We start from the raw sequence: 19,059 nt of genomic DNA on the forward strand, positions 1-19,059 counted from the left end.
ATCATCTTCATCATTCAAGAGCCTTCTACATACACACCTCAAAGTAAGTGTACTTTACTACCTTTTTTGTTGACTTTAGGCAATTTTCGGTGAGCTGGAACCAATTACCCAAAAACCCATTGAAACAATGGTTTCGGTTAACGAATTTTTCAGTTAACGAGCAACCTACTGGAACGAATTGTGCTCGTTAACCGAGGGACCACTGTACATTAATACAAACACTGAGCAATATAAATACAATTTAGTACATTTTAAATTAGTAACAATGACAAGTTCATAACATAAAACACCAATTTTATGCTCACTTTTTTACGCCACTCCCCTAAAAGGAACCATGTTTGATCTCAGCATCCTCGTACCCCTATGAAACCGGTCTCGCACCCCCGATTAAGAACCCCCTGATTAAGTTTATCCTTTTGGCTGCATAATATATACTATTTTCTATAAAAATTCCATTGAATTTATGTACCTGTATATGAAATGTATTTTATGGGGCAAAGGGAGGCTGGGGAATATAACTAGCGCATTTTATCTATACCTTATGGGGAAAATTTATTCCGTTAACGTTGTGATTTTCAAAAATGTAACCACGATGTTAAGCAAGGATTTACTGTACCATTAAATGTAAGGAATAAATAAAAATAATACCAATAATTAATTTACAACAAAAAATACTGCATTGCCAAACCAGTAAATAAAAGCAAAATGAAAGTTTAACACAGTCGCCATTTGCATGTACATCTGTACTCTGTTCACCATAACAACGGCGACACTACCTCCGCCGATTCCCTAGTAACTTGGCCGTCCACTAAGCCAGCTGACTCCAGCTGACTCGTGTGCAAAGAAATGTTCATTACTTTATGTGTTTGCCCTTAGGAAAATTATTTCTTTTACTTTTTTCACAATATGTATGTAGGATGGTGTGTGCATGTACAGGTATATCAGTAAAAATAAATGAAGAGAGTTATGTACTGCATATCTACCCGAAAATACAAGTTGAAAAACAACAGCTTGGCCCAGTAGCCTGGTGGTTACAGTGACTAGGCTAACATGGCTACAATGCCACCAGCGATGTTAACAGATGTATTTGTGAGAAGAAAGTTATCTGTAAATCTTCATTTGTTTCAGGTATTTGTAGATTGAACAATAAATGCTGCAGGTATGGCATTAATAAATTGTAATGCGTGTAAGAGTTCAGAAATGGTTATTGCTTAGCTACCCCTGAAGAGTTGGGTGACTGCCGTATGGATGTTAATTGTCTCAGGTTATCATCTTCAGTACAGTACAAAGTAGTTATAGACTGAACTGTTTTATTTACAATAATTTTTTAATTAATTAAAAATAATAATGTTTCATTAAGCAATGACCTATTTTTAATTCTGGAGTTGGGTTAGTAGAATTTAGCCTACTGGAGACAGCAACAGGCAAATTTCATTCGCTTGGGGGAGACTGCAACTTCACATATAGGATGCAGGCTAATTTTTAAAAGCCATTTTTCTGACAAAAAAGTGTCATATGTCATAAAATATGGTATGTTTGACAAAATTGTGTAAACATCTATCTGCTCTTAACTTGGAAGGAAGTTTATTGCAAGGAAATTTAAAACTTTTGACATCTGAACTTAAAATGTGGAAAACACTAAAATGTTCTATACAGTACTTACATGTCCTTTCAGCAAAGAAATCTTGTTTCTGAAGGTTTCTTCTTTTACTGATATTATAGACTGAAGATCTGCAATTTTTGCTTCCATTTCATTTATCTGAGTCTTGTGGCTGAGCAAGTTTTGCTCATTCTCTTCCTTCATGGTAGTAATAATATCCATTTTATCCTTAAGAGAAGTCTTCAACTCCACAATAATTTTCTCAGTAGTATGAACTTGCTCCTCTTTCTCCTTCTGGAGAAGCTCCAGCTCCAACTTAATGTTATTAAGATCTTCTCTCAACAGTGCTTCCTTTTTTTCCCTATTTATCTTAATATCCAAGTTCTCCTGTTCAACCAAGTTTAAATGTTTGCATTTCTCACCAAGTTTCATATCTAGTTCCTGTATTTTGTTCTTATATATTTGTATACTTTCTTCTTTTTCTTCCTCTAAACTCTTAATCATACCATCCTTCTCTGAGATCAAGGTACTGAGGTGGTGAATATTTGATGATATCTCATTACGGGTTTCGGCTAGTATATTATTATGCTCTGCAACTTTACTAGAAATTTCTCCTTTTAGAGCCTCAATTTCCCCCTTCATATCATTATTAGCATTCTGTTGACCTTCAAATGATGATCTGGTCTGCTCTAGTTCTTCATTCATCAGTTTAACAGAAGTGGCATGTTCATTTTTTATTTTCTCAATTTCCTTTTGCAGGCTGTTTATAGTTAATTCCTTAGCAGATAGGTCTTGACAGAAGGTTGCCTTTTCACTGGAAAATTTAAACTCAGCTTCCAAATACTTTAGCTGCAAAGAATTGAGAGCCTCTTCTTTTTCCTTGATGTTCTTAGTTAAGATTAACTTTTCCTTGGAAAGTATTTCCAGTGTTCCTCTCATATCCTGTTGTGCAGCAGTAGTCTCCTTCAACTTTTGAGAAGAAGCTAATTCTTCTTCCTTAGTTTTTATTGCCTCATCCAACCTGAGTTTTTCTTGGGCATGTAATTCAATGGTCATCTCAAATTCCTTCTTTATCTCTGAGAAATATCCTTCCTTTGTCTGAATTTCATTCATCAAGGCATTCTTTTCCTGCATAAAGTTGTTTCCAGCTTCTTGCAGTTTTTGCTGTAATAAACTGTAAGCACTCTCTTTCTGTATAATTACTGCATTTAGTTCCTTCTTTTCATCAGCAAACTTTATTAAGTCATCTTCCATTTCTTGCTTTTGAGTAGCAATAGAGTCTTCCTGTAACTGAAGTTCCTTGCTCATTTCTGCTTTAGTTTCATTTAAATGTTTAATAGTTTTATCCATTTCTTCTATTTTTCTAGAAAAATCTATTTCATTGGTTTTAATTATATCTTTCAGTGATGATATTTCCTTGGAAAGAATCTCTGATTTGTTTTCCTTTTCTTGCTGAACAGTTAAGAGTGCTTCATCCTTCACTTTTAATTTCTCATCAAAGCTTGCCTTTAAATCTACTAAGCTCTTAGCAGTAATTTCTAATCTCTGCTGAATAGATGAATATGCTTTTTCTTTGGTATACATCTCTTCATTTAAAGTTGCCTTCTCTGCAGTAGCCTGTTCAATGTAAGCTTCCATTTCATTTTGTAGCTTTAAATATTCTGAGTTCTTCATTTGAACTTCCTTCTCTAAATTACTTTGTTCTTCATTCATCACTTTTTGTTTATTATCCATCTCTTGCTGCAAGGCACACAAGGCTTCGGACTTTATTTCCAGTTGCATGTTTAAAGCAGCTTTCTCATTAACCATTGTTTCTGAGTCTTCAACCATCTGCAGTTCAGCTCCCTTATGACTCAGAATGAGGTTTTGGATTTCAAGCTCCAATGACGTCTTCTCACAATTTAATTTTTCTTTTTCACTCAACAGTGTACTCTTCTCCCTATTTAACTCCTCAACCTGAAAATTCAGAAAGAACTATAGTAAAGCCTCAAATAACAACAGTAATGTATCCTCCAATATTGCAGTGTAAGGTGAATCATTGTATCGTGAATCATTAATTACCATTATAATAAAGCAATAATAATGAGATGCGTTCCCAAGTGCGACCTTTTTATATCTTTTGTGTGGCTTTTTACCCTCTTTTCCCCCAAAACACTATAATTAATGAAAAATGCAAACTATAGTCTTTAAATAATGTTCATAAATGCATCTTATACGATATAATTTAATAATAATATGGTCACACAAGAGATGGGACGCCATTGTTTTCGTTAGTGTTTACAGCCGGGAGTCCGGGAATATGGTTCTACAAAAGAAAATGAAGAAAATAAGACCCTGTAGTACAATTAATGTCAAGAAATTAATATTGTTGTTTTAAGCAATGTTATTTAATGCTAATAAATGGAACAATAGAAGTAGCTAACCACTAATGGCAAAGAAAAAAAAGTGAGATGGATTGGGAACGCCAAAATATACATGCGCATTTAAGGAAACAGCATCATTTATCTTAAGAATATATACAAAAGATTCATTACTGAATATATATTTGATTGAATTAATCTATTATATATGCAAAATGAACAATACAATGCATTAATGATACGCAAAGGTGGGCAGTTGCGCCGCAAATTTTTCCAGAGAGTTGCGGAACTGGTTGCGGCAAAGCTTTTGCAAGCATTTTCAAGCGCAACGTGCAATTTTTTTGGCAAAAATTGAAAGTTAGAATACGACCACATAAACAAACGGGCATCCCTAGAGCCGAGCATCACAAAAATTTCTGTTTCTGACGGAATGATTCAGCATACACATGATACAGGTCAGGCAGCATATTTCTGAACTGTAAACCAGATGAGACCCTCGCCGCCCCCCCCTCCTCCGTTGCTCCCTCACTCCCCTTCCCTCGCTGTAGTTGCCAGATTTCACCTTTCACATAAACTCTAGAAACTAGAGTTAATGTGAAAGATGAAATCTGGCAACTACAGCGAGGGAGGAATGATTCATATCATAACCAGTCAGGAAGTCAGTAGCACTGCAGTTAAGGCATCAATTTCTTGTTGTTTTGTTTCTTGTTATTGCTAGTATTATGGATCGTTTTGTGACGAGGAGGAAGGAGAAGGAGTCTGTGGCCGGCAGCAGTGATCCTGCCAACCAGGACATGGACATGGAAATTGAAGTGACTGAGACTGTTGACAGCCAGTCCACTGAGACTGAGGCCAGTGGCAGTGAGGCATTTTTTTTTTTTAATTTTGCAATAAAATATTGATATTAACTTTTTTTTATCAATTATATTTTGTTTTACTTGTAAATAGGCAGTTTTTTTATATTAGTATTTTTTTTTTTAAGTAGCGCGTTGCGGTTGCGGCAAAACTTTATGAAATTGGTTGCGGATTTGCGGTTGCAGAGCAACTATTTCAGCAGTTGTGGTCGAGGCGCAAAAAAAAAAAGTTGCGCGTGCCCACCTTTGATGATACGTAGAATATTAAAACACACAAGATGAAAAGAGATGGCATTGTTGTCAGTTTACACCCATAATGTCAGGTATCCATATGAAACTGAAGAAAATAAGACCCTGGTTGTTGTTGGAGTAAAATTAATGCAAAAAATATGTATGTTTTAATTAATGTTATTTAATGTACAGTAGAAGTAACCACTAATATTAAAGAAAAAAAGTGAGACTGATAGTGGAATGCCAAAGTATACATATGCACTGAAGGAAACATAGTCATTTATCATAAGAATATGTAAAAAAAAATTCATTATTGTTTATTAGCAAATATGCATGATTGAATTAATGTTTATATATGTGAAATGAACAATGCAATTCATTAATAATACGTAGAATATTAAAACACACAAGAGGAGACAAGACGGGATTGTTTTCGTGAGTGACGATGGTTCTACATAAGAAACTGAAGAAAATAAGACCCTGGTTATAGCTGTAGTGAACTTAATGAAGAAAAAAAATTAATACCAGTATGTATGTTTTAAGTAATGTTATTTAATGTTAATAAATGGAACAATAGAGGTAGCTAACCACTAATGGTAAAGAAATAAATTGAGACGATTGGGAACGCCAGCGTAAGTAAATGCACACACGTAAAAACATATCGTCATTTCTCTACATAAGATTAAGAAAGCAACACTTATTTACTGTTCGTATATGTTTTAAATAATACTTACAAATGTAAAACAAAAATTCTACTCCCCAATAGTGGTAAAGTCTAAAACATAAGGACAGCCAATGATGTTGTGTGAGTTTTTACTCAGATGATGAAGTCATCAGGTTCAACTCTGGCTGAAGCTGTAGCTTTTCATAAAGCTGTTGCTGAAACTGTTACTGAACCTGAAGTTGTTGTTGAAGTTGCTTATGATACTGAATTTGATGGTGTAGCTAAGATGGTGGTTTAGGCCTTCGAATAATAAAGCTGTCGAAAGAACCTTGCACAGCTGCTTTCTTTTCTCATTTTACATCTTTATGTAGAGGTTGTTTGTGTTTTTCATGTCCCTGTTAATTTTAATGCTTCGTTCTGTTAATGGATCCACTTCAGAAAATATATTCATTACTTGCTCCCTATAATATTGACAGACCTCTCACCCTTTTCATATAGTTTTAACACATCTAGTTTTTCAGCTAAGCTTATGTACTTTCAAAGAGCTTTTGAACCATCACTACCATCACTTGCTATCTTGATCATGTTGAATAGGGATGCAAAAATGCTGTAACAAACCTGAGAAGGTTTTACCCCTTTTCCTGTTCAGATGCGTGAAAACAAAAGACCCGCCAGCTGTTGATACTGTACAAGTGATGCTGGCGTCACCACTAACGCGCCCGGCAGCCTCCATGCGCAAGGCATGTTTTTTTTAATAGTACATATCGAGATTTAGTTATTATTTATATGAAAATTTTATTTATATTTTTTTCTAATTTTGTCGTAAATACGAAGAAAATAATGGCGTAAATTGAATTGGGTCCTAAATTAACCAGGGTCTTAAATATGATTAGTTTAGTAGAATCGTCATTATCGGAGGCTTTACTGTATTAATGATCTATTAAATATACTCTAAGTACTGTACCAAAAAGCTAAAATACGAATAAACAAATTCATCTTCTGAAGTTAAACTAACATTAGAGTGAGAAAGCCTCCGATTCATGTTTTTTTGTTTTCAAAACATTGCCATATGAAAATTCTAATTAGTGAATTTACATTTAGACTCACTTTCTGGTTGTGTTCTTCTGTCAGAGATGTAATTTTCTGCTGAAAGTCCCCATTCATTTTTGACACTGTTGTTGAGAACTCTTCCTTTAGGGAAAGTCTTTCTTTGGACTCTTTTTCCAAGGCAGCACGGGTAACTTGTTCTTGAGATTGTGAGGAATGAAGCTGTTCCTCAAGATCCTTCAATTGAGCAGAGCATTCAGACAGCTGAGCCTCAAACTTAGTTAGTTCAGCTTTCATGTTCCATACAGTAACACTGGTCTCATGTGCTTCTGCCTGTAAATAGAAGTAAATAATTAAGAGTTTAATTATATATATATATATTTTTTTTTTATGGAGGGGGGGGGGGGTTCTTCAGTTACACACATCACCAAAAATGCCAAACTGGAATTTACTCCACGAGAAACATCAAACTCTGTTTTTACAAGTTATTACAGTACTGTATTGATATTTAATAAGTGCTAATCAGATAGCTGACCAACATTTACTGAGGTGATATACTCAAATTCAAAGGTTGGGAAGTGAAAGATTGGTAAAGCACATTCACAATTCAAAAGTACTGTATTTGTATATGGGAGAAGAAGCCAAAGGAGATGATGGGGTCCTCTTAGATTGTGGGCCAAAACTCAAATTCCCTATCTCCTCACTGGCCACACAACCAAACACATTTTAAACAAGGAAAGGCTTTAATATTCATGCAAATAGGTGTATCTCACATTCACTACCACCACACTAATTCACCATCACCACTGAGCCTTCATTCAATGCCATAACCACTTGCACAAAACACTCCTCATTCCCCATCACATTGCCAACTGCAGTCTCTCTCTCTCTCGTACAAAAAAAAGTACAATAACTTCTCTATTTACATTGGAGAGGCATATTCCAGAAGACCGAAATTGTATCAATCTTGATTAAATTTTCTAGGTAATTCAAGGAGCCAGATTTCTGAGTTCTGAATTCTCATGGTTGTAAACTAATAATGTATGAATTTATTATTTTCTTTACATGTCTATGAGTCCATACCTCACATAATAAAAATTGCAAAAATTATAATAAAAAAATATAAATGACTACCTCCAATTTCTTTTGTTCCACCTCCGCCATCTGGTTCTTCACCTGAGCCTCTTGAAGAAGCTGTAAATTGTTCTTTTGCTCCTCACAAACTTTTGCATGAGTAGAATAGAGTTGCTCATAAGTTTCTCGTGCTTCTCCCAGCTCAGAAACTGTACTTTCATTTTCTGTGATAAGACACTCCACCTGAAAATAATATCAGATAGAAGATAAAAACACCTTCGTAGACGGTCTTTGTTTAACACAGTTCAATTTACATGAACTATTGGACTTGCAGTGTCCCTAGAAAATAAGCTGTTTAAAACCCAACACACACATCAAAGGTATTAAAAAAAAAATTATTTATAAAAAAAATAAATAAATAAAATAAAATAAAAAATAAAATCTGCATACTGTATCTTTTAGCTAACCTGACTCATAAGCCACGCCCCTCTTCTATACAAATAGCGGATTGGTTCACAGAAAATTCAAACTAAATGTGTTCACAAGTGGTAAGGAGACCTGTTATTATCTAAAATAATGTTAAATATCTGTACAATCAAAATGCACATGATTTCAAAGCATTATCGCTTCGGAGAGGATGTTAGAAAATTTTAAATATTTATCATGAAAGGTCAATATAAATACACACTTATATATGCCCAGTCCTGGGGGAGGTAAAACGCTCAGGGGAACCAATCAGCTATTTGTAGCTATACACGAGGGGCTGGGCTTATGGGCCAGGTTAGCATAGAAAGGGTATAGTTCTGACATCTGCCAGAAAGTCACAATAAAGTAAAAGCATGGACCTATATATGATGGGGGTGAGAGAGAGTGTGTGTTTACATATGCACACAGGGTAGTGTAATGCATCTAGTGTGGCAGCATTATATTAGTATTAAGGTGCAGGGACTGCTTGCTCCTTCTCGCTTTCAGCTACCGCTGCTGGCTAGCCCTCGTGGTGAACATGGAAGCAACTTGCACAAGTCTTCGCCTGCCAATACACAGCCTCTTCACCATCAAGACTCCTGCTGTGCCTCCTTGTGGCAACACACAGTAACTGGGTGCTTAATGGGCCCAGGCTAGACGAGCAGGGGATCTAAAAGCAGCAGTGGACCTCAAGCAGACATGCTTACAGAGCTCCAACAAGATGCCAACGGCAGTATAGGTGGAAGAGGTGACCAACATGGGAACCCAATGACTACACCGGAGGATGAAGGCAATGCATGATGGACAGGCTACTAAGGCGAAACCCATCAAACTGGGCTATCAGCAGTCTATTAAAACTCTTCCTCTCCCCAGTCGTTAAGACAAACCTGAAAAAGTGCCAAATCGACCCCATCACTTAGACAGAAGTACAATTCAGTCGTCTGTGCAACTGAGCAGCCCTTTACAGGAGCCACTCTGCTTGCCCCACATAGGGAGGGGGATAGAAAGGGTGCCCTAAAAATAGCACCTGACTGACTAAATCATTGTCAGAAAGATATTGCCAAGATGTCCTCATCACCAGTGCAATGCAAGGCCCAGCAAAAACTTTGAGAAATGAAGAATGAATGGAGGACTAAAAAAGCACGTAAAATGCAAAAATTTGCAAATCAACACCAGAAGTGCAAATTTTTCAATTCCACTCAAACATTCTATGGCCAACCACTCATGGCACGAGCCCCTCTTACACTCATTCAACAGTAACTCCCTAATTAAAGATAAAGACGGCATTCTTCAGCACTAGAAACAGCACTACCATTCCTTGCTCAATTGAAACTCCGATGTGGATGTCCTGATTACCCAGCAGGTCCCTCAGCACCCGCAGCTGGCCCACCTTGACTATCCTCCATCACGTGATGAGGTAGCTACTGCCATCAAGTAACTGAAAAATAACAAAGCCACAAGACCTGATGGAATCCCAACTGAGATATATAAAGTATGAGGACCCCTACTGATCAGCCTTCTCCACTCTCTCCTGGAGAATACATTATACGGATCTCCCTCAAGATCTTGAAGATGCCGCCGGTATCATTCATCAATATCTATAAGAACAAGGGAGATTAATCAGACTGCGGTAATTACCAAGGGATCTCAATGCTGTACGTAGTTAGCAAGATTATCGCTCAGGTCCTCCTAAACAGACTCCTTCCTGATGCAGAAAACTTCCTCCCAAAATCTTAATGTGAATTTAGACCATCACGAAGCGCCATTGACATGATCTTTGCCACCCGCTGGCAACAGGAAAAGTCCAGAGAACAGTGGATTGACTTGTACTTGGCCTTCATCGACCTTACTAAGGCCTTTGACTCAGATGACAGGGAAGCCCTTTGATAGACCCCCCCCCCAATTGTTTTGGTTGCCCACCAAAATTCATCACCATTGTGAGGCAAATCTATGATGGCATGAACCATGGAAGTATAATAGAGTGGAGGCAGATTGAGCAGTGTACTGTATAGCGCTGTCGGAAGTGAAGACAGCCAGCCGTGCTGCCGCCAAAGTGTGGTTGGCAAGAGCCCGCTGCCAGCTTCCACACCTCACCAGTCAGCGACGTGTGTACTGCTAGTCTACATGAATTATTGTCCTACTGTTCATTCATATATACATTTGCCAATGTGTAAACAAGTGAGAAAATTCATTAACCTTTATTATTCACAAAAATATATGCAAATAATACAATAAACGTGTCAATACGATGTCTATATGTATTGTACATAATCCTACTGGCCACTGAAATGAATGAGCTCTGTGTATATCTGATGACTCTTTACCTTAACCTAAGTTTGTAACTTAGCAGTGCACTGTTTTGCAGCATATGCATATCTTACTTGCAAATAGCTTTTGGTAAATGCTTTAATCAATAAATGTATGTGATTTTCCATAGGTTCTGTATGAAACATGTGGTGAGATAGTTTAGGAAATACTTCTTTGTTAGTGTAAACTTGATAACACTGAATGAACAAGTCTGTGAAAATCTACTCTTCCTAAAGTTAGATCTGTATTTTGTTTGCATGACATGGTCGTTCGACCTGTGCCCGGGTGGGCTAATTGTTTTGAAAAAAAAAAAAAACTATAACATTATCTGAAGGACTTTACCAGAATCAGAGAATGCATCTGGCCAACATTAGTACTTGTTAGGTGTCAACACAAGCTTTACAGTGTAAATTTCTTTAACCAAAACACAACGAAGCCAGCTATATATGCAACAATTTTGTTGGAACATTGGGACAAATGGAAACTGCTAGGAACATAAGTATAATCATGCTCCTCCTCATTAGCTAAAGATGACCCAGACAACACATTATCCATAACTCTGTGTTTCAAAACAGAGGTATTAATAGCATTCACAGAGAGTGTCTACCCTAACATTATTTGCACAACTGCTCGGCACAGTTAGTATTGTTACAGTTTCTAGTGGTAAACAGTTGCCACGCACTATATCATTCATGTCATTATGTACCATGATCTTTTTGTAAGCAGCAGAAAACTGCCTAACTGTGGGGTTGCTATTACATCCTCCTATGTTTCTAATTTTTCCAAAAAACAATTAAATATGATCCTGACTCATTTTGTATGTCAACAAAAAGCTTAAAACAGGATTAGGACATGCCACCAAATTTTCATATAAGCTCTGTAAACTCCGTAGGCAAAATATGAAACCAAGAAAACCAGTTTTACTATTGGACTTCAGTTGCTCTTGACCATCATGGAGTTTTAAAGATCTGATATATGTTTCTGCTTTTCTCAGAAACTCTTATGATTTCATCAGCATTCTTTTTTATTGGACATTTGTAGCTACTGGCATACAAATTCCTTGAGTTCATTATGTCAAAATGTATTAAAAACCATAATGAAATCAATAGTAGCTTCACAGCCCTCAAATTCACTTATTTTTTCATCAAGACAAAACGTCAAAGACTTTGCAACTGATTCACTAAGTAGCTGTGCAGCTAATTTGACATTCATTCTTTTCTTTATCCATGCAATGTGTGCAATTCTCAGTTTATTGCCTAAACGAAGTCCTTCGTGTTCTTGGAGGTTGTGCAACTGTTCAATGTACTTCCATTTCATAAACTTACCATGGACCATCAATGAAGGCTTTCTTATCTCCGAAAGAATTTCTCACAAGCTTTAACATGTGACAAGGATCAAGAAATACATAAATTGGCTGCTGTGTCACTGGGTGTGGAAAAGATGATTTTAGACTGTTATGCTCGAGACTGCAACCAAAGTGCTTAATCATAGACAGATTTGATGCTACTCTGTCAAAAGTTCGGGATATAACAGAAACACCTACTGAATGAAGCTTAGTTAAACACTGTTGAACTAAATTTCCTTGTCAAAACTAGCAGTACATCCATAAGCAGCAGCACACGATACTGGCATTTTTTATGTTTAATGTATATGTTATATGCACAAAGAGAAACATATGCACCTGTGAGCTGGTGACTGTTTACTGGCGGGACAGGGTTGCGACTTTGCCTCTTTTGCCAACCACAATTGGCCCCCGGCAGCTCAGAATGACCCCACTTTTCTGAGCGGATGCCGCCTCCACCTTATTAAACCTTCATGGCATGAACGGCAGTGTCCTGCATAATGGCACCCAGTCTGGTGTGCCAAATCGACCCCCCCACCAGGGAGTCGATTACTCCACATCGTAATGCTTGGAGGAGCACCACATGTGACGGTGTCAATACTTCTGAATTAGCCCGACTGCAAACCAAGGCAGACACTCGCCAACGCCGTAAAGACGCTGCCATCTCCCCTCCCGCAGTAGATGGAGCCCTCCACAGTGCAACGAATGTGAACGATGCTGCGGGTCCCGTATCGGTCTCTTTAGTCACCTCAAAACTCACTAATCTAGGTGACATCCCTAATAACTCTTATCATTGTATGACAGCTGGATGATCGTCATACTCGATTCCGAGTGACAGCAAAGTAGTAGTAGTAGTAGTAGTAGAATGCAACAGGGGAAGTGGATACCAGCGAAGTAAATAAGATTCATAGGTCCATTACGACAGATCGACAGCACTGCCAAAATGAAAAGTTGCAGCAACGATTGCTGCAGGTTCCAGAAAATTTGAAAAAAAAGGAGCTATAGCGCAGGAGGTGGGCGCCTCGAACTGGTTAACTACGTTACCGATAAGGGCAAATGGTTTCAGTCTTAATAAACAAGAATTTACAGATGCCATTGCTCTAAGGTACGGTTGGCCAGTAGAAGGTTTGCCCTCCCAATGCGTGTGTGGCTCATCCTATGATGGCGATCACGCCATGGTCTGCAAGAAGGGGGGCTTCATATGCATGAGGCATGACGAGGTAAGGGATCTCACAGCAAATATGTTGAAGGAAATCTGCCGGGACGTCATGGTAGAACCGACCCTCCTTCCATTGGATGGCGAGATCTTCCAACACAGGACTTCAAACACATCTAACGAAGCCCGCGTGGACGTCAGTGCTCGAGGATTCTGGACGCGGGGACAGCGAACTTTCTTCGACATCAGGATTTTTTATCCCATGGCCGCATGTCATCGTAACCTAGCTCTCGATGCTGCACATAGGAGGAACGAGAACGACAAGAGAAGGGCATATGGGGAGAGAATTCAAAACGTTGATCAAGGCAGCTTCACTCCTCTAGTGTTCACAACCTCTGGTGGGATGGGCCCAAGTGCAAGATGTTTCTCGCCAGACTCGCCATGAGTTGATCTCCGAACAGAAGCAGCAGCCCAAGTTATGTTACAGCCTGGATGAGATGTGACTGTCTTTCTCTCTCTCCTTGATCGGCTTTGCTCTGCCTCAGAGGCGAGCTTCTGCCCTCCGACAACTGCTGCAGATATTGACTATGAGGCTACAGTCAGTGAATGCGCATAGATCTGCGGCTCAACTAATTTAACACAGATAGGATAGCTTCTTATGTATTAGGATATTTAATATTAAGGTAAATAAATGGTGGCGAAGGAATGTGGCTATTGGGGGAGGCTGGAGGCCACATTTAAAAAAAAAAAGTAGTAGTAGTAGTATATGTGTGTGTGTGTGTGTGTGTGTGTGTGTGTGTGTGTGTGTGTGTGTGTGTGTGTGTGTAATTGTAATAATAATAATAATAATAATAAACGGTTTATTAATAGAGTTGCAGCCGGTGGCTGAAAATATACAGACTTACATTTGATTTAGACATAATGATATAATATGTGTGTGTGTGTGTGTGTGTGTGTGTGCATGCAAACAACAAGCATTGGTTGTATCACAGGTCAATTACTGTAATTCACTGTAGGCTAGCTTTCCAAACTATCTACTGAAGAAGCTCCAGTTGGTCCTAAAGAGCATAATAAAGCCTCACTTGCACCAAGAAATCTCGCTACTCCATATCTAATTCAACAGTAATGACTCTTTGAAAGCTAGAACTGAATTTGACCTGGGCTTGATGATCTTCACATTGTTAAGTTTTGTAAACCAAACTACAGTACTTGGTCAATCTGTTGTCACCATTAATAATTAGATAAAATATGGTCCAGCATATTGGTAATGACTTGTATTGCTTTGCTGAACCTAGAGCTGAGTGTGAACAATCCTTTGTGATCCAATCTCTGTCCTTCACAGCACATTAAATATACAATCAATTGGCCATTTTCCTAAAGAATTTGGACTTGATGGAGATATTTAAAAAGTAACTAATGGCTTTCCTTTTCTTGAGGCATATAACCCTACTGATTGTGGAGTAAACAAAAAATAAGAATTTCATAAGAATAATTTATCAAATAAGTGTCACTGACATAGTGTACTGTAGTAGTTATGTTCAATTTGACCATTTTTCTTTTTGATCTCTTTTACATTTTTGTTTGTTAAATTTAAGAAAAAATTCTGAAAAAGAATTGGCTTTGTTGAGAAGTATATTACCATCTATTATTATTATTATTATTCAACAAATAAAAAGTGCAGGGAGAGATCAGAAGAGTGCTATTGGCAAATCTATTAACCAAGCCATTCCTTTGTCCAAACTGTAGAACTGCACTTTAGAAAGGATAGAATAATTTATACTTTTTTTCCTAAAAGTTGAGCAAATCTTTTGGTTAATAAAGTTGCAATTTCTCCTTTGACACTTGTTCCTCCCATAGCTGTCTATAATAATTCTTTCTTTTGGCAATTTCTTACTAACACTCAACTTAACTTACATTTTCAGCTTCCCTCATACCTGAGCAAGTAATTGGTCCCTGTTATAAGTTGTTTCAGAAAGTTTCTCCTGGAGAGAAGCATGCTGTTCTTGGAGATGATTCAATTGTTCTTGAGTTTCAAACAATATCTTGTCCACAACTGCATCTGCCATATTCTCACCACTAGGTCCACTAGTCCCTGAAAGCACACATAACTAATATTATACACTATTGTATAGCAATCTTATACAGCTCAATGTTTCCCAACAGTTCCTGATGTATCTTATGATCAAAGCAGGATGTGAATGTACTGAAACTTCCTGGGTTTTGTGCTCAAGAAGTTTAGAAGTGACTAAAGCTAATAATTACATGCAGATAATATCAATATCTGTAAAGCATTTTAAATTTGCAATTATTTTGCGATCCTTTTTGCATTACTGGTACCGATACTCAACCTGCCATTGTTGTAATGTTCACCGAGCTCCAGCTTAGTGAATGGTCACATCCCGTAATGTACTGACCACAGTCGTACATGTTAGTTAACGTTAAATCAGACGATTCATATTAAGCTCAATAGCCCATAAAAAGTGTAGCTGTGACTTCTTTATTGAGTCCCCCAATTAATACGTTCGTTTTCACACCGCTTCAGTACGCCCTAGTCCTCTGTTTTCTCTCACGTACCTCAGAGACTGATATTTCTTAAAACCTCATATCGTGTTCAGAGACTTGAAATTAAGAGAGAACACACCTGTTCCATTGAAATAGATATGTCTGATTACAGATGAAACATTCAAGATCCCTTGTGAGTGATGTTGAAAACTTCAACTATATTTACTGTTAGTAAAACTGTCAAATGAGTTACTGTACAATCTGCCAGTAAACGTGACATATCATGATATTGCCCGAAGTCTCCAAATTGTTACTGAAATTAGATAATTTTGTTTCTCAATCATCAGAGAATCTGATGTTTGTACTGAAATTTTGGTCAGTTTCATATTTTGAAAAATAATTAATATCCTGAAGGGAAATGTCAGTCTTCTTATCTCTAAGATCTAACGGCGAGAACTCTGTACCTCTCTGTTATAAGCTCCACCCACAATGTACTGCCAATCTGAGAACTTGACATCAGCTTAATTCTTGCCTTTGAGAGCTCGGGCATTGATTAGTTTAAAAAGTTAATCTTAGAATATTAATATGCGCTCATAACCAGATTTCATGAGCCAATGTGTTCAGTAACTGATTTAAAAGAATATTATGTGAAGGTGCCACCTTTAAGGTGCCTTAGTGCCACTTAGCCTAGTATATACTATCTGCGTGCTCAAGGGAGAGCATCACTTTTTGACGCTCCCTCATCGTATCTCAGGTATGTAACAAGTGCCTCATGCCCACCATATTAAGTGAATTTAACTCGTTTGAATCTTGTGAATATCAATGTTCATGTTTTGACAGTGAAATTCTCATGTGCCAAGTAAAAATTAACGTAACTTGAACAGTGTCTGTGTCGATAACCCTTGCCAAGCGTATGAGCGTGTGTAATTGAGTTTAGACTTTTAGACAACACTTTTTGATGCTCCCTCATCGTATCTCGGGCACGGTGTGTTGTAGCCGAATACCCGCAGCTACCGGGAAGCGGTAGCTGCCTTCTCGTAAGACGTCTTTAATTCAGCGAGGTTAAGTTCAGAGAGTAACGTGCCCTGGGAACTACACCCAGGAGGATGAGCTCTCTAGCCGTGCGCTGAAATCCAATCGACGCTAAGAGTGCTTCACTTGTTTGTTGTGGTAAACACCAGCAATATGAGCCTGGTGTACTAATCTTGGTTATGTGAACCAGGTGTACTAATCTTGGTTATGTGAGCCTGGTGGACTAATCTTGGTTATGTGAACCTGGTGTACTAATCTTGGTTATGTGAGCCTGGTGTACTAATCCTGGTTATGTGAGCCTGGTGTACTAATCTTGGTTATGTGAGCCTGGTGTACTAATCTTGGTTATATGTGCAAAGTAATGTTGTTGTGCATGATTGGGGATAATTAGCAGAAATATAATTGTCCCAGGTTGAGCATGGAAACCATAAATACAGTAATATCTACGTTAACCGGAATCCATCAAACTTGGAACTCTCCGATAGCCAGAATTGAAATTTACTCGGAAAATCGTTCCCAAAGCCGGCATTTTCTGGAAAATTTAGATAATCATTTTCCCAATACCCGAAAAATTCCAGGGATGGACAAGTTTTTTTTTCCTAGGTTTGAGAGACGAAAATCAGACACATTATCTGGAAATTCCAAGAAAAATTTCCCATTACCCGGAAAATTCCGGGGATGAGGGATATTTTACCGGGTTCGAGAGATGATGTAATTGGCAATTTCTGGAACTTCCGAGAAAAATTTTCCGTTACCTGGAAAATTCCGGGGATGAGGGATTTTTTCCGTCTTTGAGAGTCTTCTCGTTACCCGGAAATCTCTCATTCCCGGAAGTGCTCTGCACCAGTTGTTCCGGCTAACGGGGATATCACTGCATTGCCAGTATAAAAATTTGTTATGTGCTGTGAGTTAGCCATCAATGTGTACTCCCAACTGAGATCTGTTACATGTTTCATGTTGTTCATTCAGAAATAACATGTTGTTATAATTAATGTATTAATATCTGTGCTATTAGCAAGGGTGTAAAATGACCATCTCAATTGTCCAAGAAATAATACAATACCCTTAAGGAAGTATAAAATGTTGAATGTTAATTGAAGACCTAGTGGTTCGTTTTGTTTGAGTGTTACAGTAATCAGTGATTGAACCTATTTTTGTTATTGCGGATAAAGGTTCAAATTGTCATCTTATTCACATTTGATTTTACATTTACCCAAACCGGTACTCCAGTATTTTGTCATCTTATCTTTTGTTTTCTTTTCTATTAATTAAAATCTTCTTAATCTTAACTTGGAATGTTTTTTAATATACATTTATTTTTTTTTTATAAACAAGGGATAATAACTCAATTTTGTACCAAACTTAAAATGAAAAATCAATTTTTCAACAACACTACCACAACTGAATAATACAGGAAAGCCTCCAATAACGACGGTTCTACTAAAGACTATTCATATTAAAACCCTGGTTAATTTAGGACCCAATCCAATTTACGCCATTATTTTCTTCGTATTTACGTCAAAAATGGAGAAAAAAAAATAATAAATACATTTTCATGTAAATAATAACTAAATTCTGATGTATTATAAAAATAAAATAAAAAGCACAAAAAAACCACGCCTTCCACAAGGTGGCTGCCGGGCTTGTGAGTGGTGACGCCAGCATCACTAGTATAAACAGTCGCAGCTTGGCAGCCCTTTTGTTTTCACACATCTGAACAGGAAAAGGAAGAAGACTTTCTCAGGTTTTTATGGCATTTTTGCATCCCTATTCAACATGAGCAAGAGAGGAAGTGGTGGTAGCGATGGTTTAAAAGCTAAAAGAAAGTGTCTGAGCTTAGCTGAGAAACTAGATGTGTTAAAACGATATGAAAAGGGTGTGAAGTCTGTGGATATTATAGGGAGCAGGCAATGAATATATTTTCTGAAGTGGAGCCATGAACAGAATGAAGCATTAAAATTAACAGGGACATAAAAAATGCAAATGACCTCTACATAAAGATGTATAATGAGCAAAGAAAGCAGCTGTGCAAGGTTCTCTCGACAGCTTTATTATTCGAAGGCCTTAATTATCAACTTCAGCTACACCATCAAATTCAGCATCATAAGCAGTTTCATCAACAACTTCAGAAACAGTTTTGACATCTTTATGAAAAACTAGCTTCAGCCAGAGTTGAACCTGATGACTTCGTCGCCCAAGTCAAACCTCACACATCATCCTTGGCTGTCCTTATATTTTAGACTTTACCACCATTGGTAAGTAAAATTTTTTTTTTACTTTCATAAGTAATACTTGAAACATATATGAACAGTAAATAAGTGTTGCTTTCATATTCTTATGTAGAGAAATGACGCTATGTTTCTTTGAGTGCTCATGTATAAATTGGCATTCCCAATCCGTCTTGCTTTATTTCATTACCATTAGT

The 19,059-nt window shown here is 37.5% G+C and overlaps 1 protein-coding gene across 2 annotated transcripts in view; it reads right to left on the minus strand.

Annotated features, from left to right (window-relative positions):
- LOC121878126 (thyroid receptor-interacting protein 11-like) overlaps positions 1-19,059 on the minus strand; it is an 89,404-nt gene that overhangs the window by 47,352 nt on the left and 22,993 nt on the right. For both annotated transcript variants that reach the window (XM_042384128.1, XM_042384127.1), the window contains exons 12-15: positions 15,035-15,192; positions 7,891-8,073; positions 6,817-7,089; positions 1,664-3,556 (exon numbers count right to left, since the gene is read on the minus strand). In XM_042384128.1, coding sequence (XP_042240062.1) covers positions 1,664-3,556; positions 6,817-7,089; positions 7,891-8,073; positions 15,035-15,192 — 2,507 coding nt within the window. The remainder of the gene's footprint in view (positions 1-1,663; positions 3,557-6,816; positions 7,090-7,890; positions 8,074-15,034; positions 15,193-19,059) is intronic.

This window comes from Homarus americanus, unplaced genomic scaffold (assembly GCF_018991925.1).
Source record: "Homarus americanus isolate GMGI-L3 unplaced genomic scaffold, GMGI_Hamer_2.0 scaffold45562, whole genome shotgun sequence".
In the NCBI taxonomy this organism is placed as follows: Eukaryota; Metazoa; Arthropoda; class Malacostraca; order Decapoda; family Nephropidae; genus Homarus; species Homarus americanus.